This window comes from Phasianus colchicus, chromosome 1 (assembly GCF_987193195.1).
Source record: "Phasianus colchicus chromosome 1, bPhaCol1.hap1.1, whole genome shotgun sequence".
NCBI lineage: Eukaryota > Metazoa > Chordata > Aves > Galliformes > Phasianidae > Phasianus > Phasianus colchicus.
Genome location: NC_143436.1, coordinates 133,347,439 through 133,353,438, shown reverse-complemented (window position 1 = coordinate 133,353,438; position 6,000 = coordinate 133,347,439). Strand labels below are relative to the sequence as shown.

The window sequence follows — 6,000 nt, the reverse complement described above, 5'->3', positions numbered from 1 at the left end:
TGCATGGGTGAGGGTTTCCACCTGAACGTGGGTAGGTCGATAAGACTGATTAGTTGATCCTACAATATAACCCATCTTTTATTGCTTTATGATTGCATAAATAAAGTTAAATAAAGGAGAACGTGCAGATCTGTATTGTTTTTTGCTTGGATGGAAATTATGCTGGCAAATGAAAACATTTGCAGCCCGAGTACTGCCTAAACAAACCTGTTCTGTGTTTTTGGCTTTCTGACAGGAGCAGGAGTCCTTTAATATTGAGTTTGGGTTTATAGTACACATTTTTTTTGCATTCCAGTGGAATAATTTTCAGTCAGGCTTCTCCAGCAGCATGCTACATCTGCTGTGCTGCTGACTGAAATGAAGGACACACAGCTGTTTTTAGAATCATAGAATCATTAAGGTTGGAAAAGACCTCTAAGATCATTTAGTCCAGCCATTCACCTATTACCAGTGTTGCCCACTCACCCATGTCCCTCGGTGCCACAATATTTGTTTAACCCTGCAGGTGGCTAAAGACCACATAGTCATTCACTTACTTCCCCACTTCTCAGTGCGATGGGGGATCTGGGGGGGGGGGGGGGGGAGGGGGAAAGCTTGTGGGTTGAGATAAAATTATTTACTAGGATAAGGAGAAGGAAAAGGATAATAGTCATGACTATGTCTATATATTCATATATTCATATATATATATACAGACTATGTCCATAGACTTAGTCATGACTATTATCCTTTTCCTTATATATGAATGTATATAGCGAGTGATGGAGAGATGCACAAGCAATTGCTCATCACCCCCCAACTGATAACCAAGCAGCAAAAGAGAGAGAGAGGTGAACTCCAACTCCCTTAAAAACTCCTGCATTAATATGGTATGGAATATCTCCTTGGCCAGTTCAAGTCAAGCTGTCCTAATTCTGATCCCTCCCAGCTCACTGGGCCCTTTTCTGAGAATGGCCTTGGCTCTGTATAACACTGCCCAGCAGCAGCTATCAACATCGGTGTGTTATCAATGTTGTTTTTTTCCTAGAACCAAAACGTTGCATCATATCGGACACTCCGAAGAGAACAACTCCATCTCAGCTGAAATTAAGGCAGACATCCACATGGTTCTTGAACACCTCCAGGGATGGTGACTCAACCTCCTCCCTGGGCAGCCTGTGCCACTGCCTCACCGCTCCTTCTGAGAAGCTTTTCCTAATATCCAACCTGAATACAAATACTGCCAATTGCTTACTCTAAGCTAAGAATTAACAAGAAGACAAAGCTCTGACCTCCTAAATCCAGATACTTATGACTTTCCTGTCATACGTATGGCAAATGTTATTTTGATTCCTACAGCACCAAATGCACTGGGTCATCGTGGCATCTGCTGGCAATGAATTTATTTGCATTTCCCTCTCACAGCCCTTCCATACACCCAAGTCTGTACCCTTAACAGAGGGGCAAAGAGAAATAAATACATAAATAAAAGCAAACAAGCAAACACCACAAACTCAAGATTTGCGGCGTGAGGGCTTGCGGTACTATTCGTTCCTCAGCGCGTTTTCACCGCGGGGAAACGAACGGCACGGTACTCGACATGCAGGCCCCGCGGGGGCGGGGAGACCGGCCCGTAGCAACCGGGCCGTCTCCAGGTCAACAGCCGGGCGGCGGCGGCGGCCGCCATGGCACGGCCGGAGGCAGGTGAGGGCCGGGCCTGGGGGGGCGCCGCGGGGCGGGGAGAAAGCCGTGGTGCCCCATCCTTGCCTGGTTGGATGGGGCCCTGGGCAGCCTGAGCTGGTGGGGGCAGCCCTGCCCACGGCAGGAGTTGGGGCTGGGTAGGCTTGGAAGTCCCTTCCAACCCCAAACGGTCTGTGGTTCTGTGACTGTATGGGCTCAGCAAGCACGGCCGTGTCTGTGAAAAGCTTGCAGCACATGATGGATGTGAGTTGTGCTTGGATGAACTCGTGCTCGCCTTTTGAAAATCGTGTGTTTTGGTTGAGCATCTGAGGTGGTGGTTTTCTTGGTTGTCGTCAGTTCTGAACTCGCATGCTTTTCCCAGAGTTGAGGTAGATTTGCTATTTTCCACTGAGGCAGCTCCATCGCCTTTCCAGTGCTCCTTCTCATGCAGTGCCAGCACTTCACACACAGGTGTTGGTTAAGTGGCCGGGAAGCAGCGCTGGGCATTCAAAGCACAAGAAAATCAGTCACCACACCTCTGGGCATATGCAAAACGAGATGGCGTCTGGGATTTGTTCTCCACCTGAAGTACGTGTCAGCAGTTACCGTCAGGGCTTTGCAGCAGTGCTTCTGCACTGCGTTAGGAACGGCATGAGTCTCGCTGCCGGCGCTGTCTGCCTCAGCTCCTCTGTCGCAAATGTTCCTTTTTAGTGGTGGAATGCCAAGTCCCTGCCACCCGGGTGTTCTTGTGCTAGCAGGCATCTGCTGAATGCTCAGTGTTAGGGTGTTAGGGTGTTAGGATGCACTGTAACTCCTGGCTTTTTTAGCTTCCTCCCTGCCTTTCTTACTGTTAATGTCTTTAAAAACAAGGAGGAGAAAGCCTGGAGTGGTTTATATATATTTAATAAATATATCTACAAGAGGAATAGATAGCATGTTCACTTCTACCAAAAAAAAAAAAAAAAAAAAAAAGGAGGGAGGACGCTATGCAGTCCTGCTATTATTTTATCCCATTTTGGCCTTTCCCGTAGGAAGCTGCTGCGTAACAGTAGCTAGCAGCTGGACTATTGGTGATTCATAAACATCCCTTATCCTTTCATCTTATTTATTAAAATAAGAACCAAAATGCTACATCTGAAAACAGCACACTCAGCAAATATATGCTACTTTGCTTCCTCTGACATTTTATTTTCTATTCATATGTTGTCTTTCAGTCACAGTTGGGCCTTATACCACATACACGAACAGGTACACAGGCATAATTCTTTTCCTTTGTGAATCATCTTGTGGTCTTACAGGCAAAGTTATGAATCTCTTCACAAAACTGCGTCTCAGATCCTGCCAGGATTACTCATCAATGGGATTTTAGAAAAAAGTAAGGTATAATGCAAAGCAATAATAGAATATAATGCAACTGGCTGGCGGTAGGTCAAAACATCACACTCATTTTTGTAGCATATCTGCAATGGAAACTTCTGCATTGGCTCTTTTTTAATGATAACTTAAAGGGAAGGAAGAGAAACCATATTACCAATACCCACATTCCCATTTCAGAGTATGAGCGTGTCCATGTCAAATCTGCCTTTGTTACATGAGAGGTAGGTAGGTTTCCTTTTAATTCATACTATTTTCCATGGAGAAAATCTTTACTTTAATCATCTGCAGTTTATTATTACTTGGGCTTGTGTGCAGCTGGTTCCAGATCACATTGACCTGTTAAGGACATTATTATAGATTATTATATCATTTTTAATAAAAATTCCTCAGGTTCTTAAGAAGAAAGCAAAGAGGAGCTATCAATTGAGAGATCCACCATGACTGGCAACCCATTTAAGACACTTGCCTGGAGTGACTGTGAGTGTTTCAGGACTGCTTTTACACACACTGCATGTTTTCCTGGGTGATGTAGAATTTTCTTTGCTAAACTGTGGTGTGCATGTTGCTAGCTGTGTTGCTAGCATTCTGAAGCTCTGCCAGTCTTACCCATGCTATGTATAGGGTGCTGAGCTGGCCTTTTTTTCTGAGGAGGAAACTGGGAACAACTGCTCAAATGACTGTAAACAGTGCCTGACTATATACAATGCCTGAGCAGCTGCAAACCTTCACCTGTGTCTCTTTAGAGTTAACATCTGTCGTTACTGCTTCTGTACTGAGAGTAGGAGGAGGGCTGGTAAGATGCCAGCAGCCTCTACAGGCACGCCAGCCCAGCACCCTGCTGATAGCACTGCTGACTGGGAAGGAGCTGGTGCCAACATGCCCCGTGCAGAAAGCTCTCACTGAAGGATGATTTCTGAGAATATGTTTTCATTTCCTCTATGTGTGATTAACTGAGGAACAAATCTGTCAAATGAACCTTTGTAACCAGGTCAGTTGTTCTAGTATTTGATCTCAGCAGTGAGTTCTCCATGGTACTCCTTACCAGACCGAGGGTTATTTTTAGTCATTACGGATAGAAGTACCTTCTTTATGTTTTGGAGCCATTTGTTCCGCACAGTGTATTTACATTTCTTCTGGCTTATAGTAAATGGGAAGTGGAGGGCTTGGGTATTCCAGATAGTGTTGTTGCTGGGAAAAATGGCCAGAAACATTGAATGTCCACAGAAAATAAATTTAGATACAACAAGGATATTTAATTGAGCAGAATATTTTGGGAATGAACAGGAAATACCAAAGTCCTCCTCGAGCCTCTGTGCTGAGGAACAAACAAGTTACTGTTGTCATCACTTCCATTTCTACCCTGGCCACTCTAGGCTCTGATCTGCCTCTGCTCCCATTTTCAAGTGGAGATATCCCAGCCAACTATAAATCAGTGCTGTGATACATTCACTGTTCTGCAGAACTTAATATCATAGAATCACAGAATGTCCTGGGTTGAAAAGGACCACAAAGATCATCCAGTTTCAACCCCCCTGCTATGTGCATGGTCACCAACCACTAGAGCAGGCTGCCCAGAGCCACATCCAGTCTGGCCCTCCGGGGATGGGGCATCCACAGCCTCCTTGGGCAACCTGTTCCAGTGTATCACAATCCTCTGTGTGAAAAACTTCCTCCTAATATCTAACTTAAACCTCCGCTGTCTCAATTTAAGACTATTTCCCATTGTCCTATCACTATCCACCCTCGTAAACAGCCATTCCCTTTCCTGTTTATATGCTTCCTGAAAATGGACTTTTATGTTAAAGGGATCCTGTGCATGCACATGATCCATCACAGCCTGGAGCAGATGCTGCCAGTGCCATTGTTTGCTATTGTGATAAATGATGTGAGAAGAGGGAGTTTCTCCAGCTTCTCAATAAAATCAGGATCTGCTGCTAGCAGTGTTGTTGCTTATGATAGATGTTGAACATACAGTTGTTAAGGGATCCTTGTTTATTGCATAATGCTTCTAAGTGTGTAGTTGTGATTCTCTGACACTCTTTAGATGCCTCCTACAAACTCACATTCTCAAGATTTAGGAGAGATGTCTTAGGAGCTGGAAGAAATGCCAATTGGCAAACTGGACTTAGCTTTGTTTGGGCTTGGATTTCAGCATACAAGAGATGTTTTCTTTAATAAACTGAAGGTGAAAACATATGGAGGGGGAAAAAAAAAACATAGCAGTAAGTATATGTGTAGAACTGAGAGCAGCTTTCCAGATTAAGACTGTTGCCCAGTATAACAAAAAAAAAAAACAAGAACTGAGCTATATGCGTAGAGTACTGTGGTATATGTAAAGAAAGCAAAGAATTGGAATGAATCTTTTTTTTTTTTTTTTTTTTTTTTTTTTAAAGTGTAAGCGTTGTTATCCCTCCATTTCTCTTTACAACAGATGCCTTTGATTCAAAGTATAGACAAGACTATGAGAATTTAAGTTTCCATGAGGACCACAAAAAGAAGTCAGAAGAGAAGGAAAGGAGTCTGACGGTCAGTCAGTGGGACATGGATATACAGCCCCTCATTTCATCTTCTGAATGGCTTCAGCTTCATGGGCTCAAGAGAAACAAATTGACCTTGTCCCAGATTTTGTCACAAATTGGATTCCAGCACAGGAAAGGTAATAGACAAATCAACAGTCAATTAGAATAAATTTTTCTTTAGTGCACTGCTCATTTTGCACCTTTATGTCCACTGGGGAGATACTCACGTCGTCTCTTACCTTACAACAATGGCAGAAAAGGAAGCTGTATCCCTTGTTTCTGGTGTTGCCAGTTTGAAGAACTGTAGAACTCCATCTCCTTTTTGATCTGAGAACTCAGTACCCAAAAAGGGCTTTTCTTACTGAATTGTGTAGTTGCTTTCTTTACTTCAGGCTCCAGTTCAAGACCTCCATAGTTTAGCTACAGCTGGGAAATAACATGTAAT

General features: G+C 43.7%; 1 protein-coding gene across 1 annotated transcript in view; it reads left to right on the top strand.

Moving 5' to 3' along the window:
- Positions 1-1,298: 1,298 nt before the first annotated feature.
- The window catches only part of VWA3B (von Willebrand factor A domain containing 3B), a 69,930-nt gene continuing 65,228 nt past the window's right edge, over positions 1,299-6,000 (top strand). Inside the window, 3 exon segments of the mRNA XM_031605255.2 lie at positions 1,299-1,683; positions 3,427-3,513; positions 5,468-5,692. Of these exon segments, the coding sequence (XP_031461115.2) occupies positions 3,474-3,513; positions 5,468-5,692 (265 nt within the window). The 5' untranslated portion in view covers positions 1,299-1,683; positions 3,427-3,473.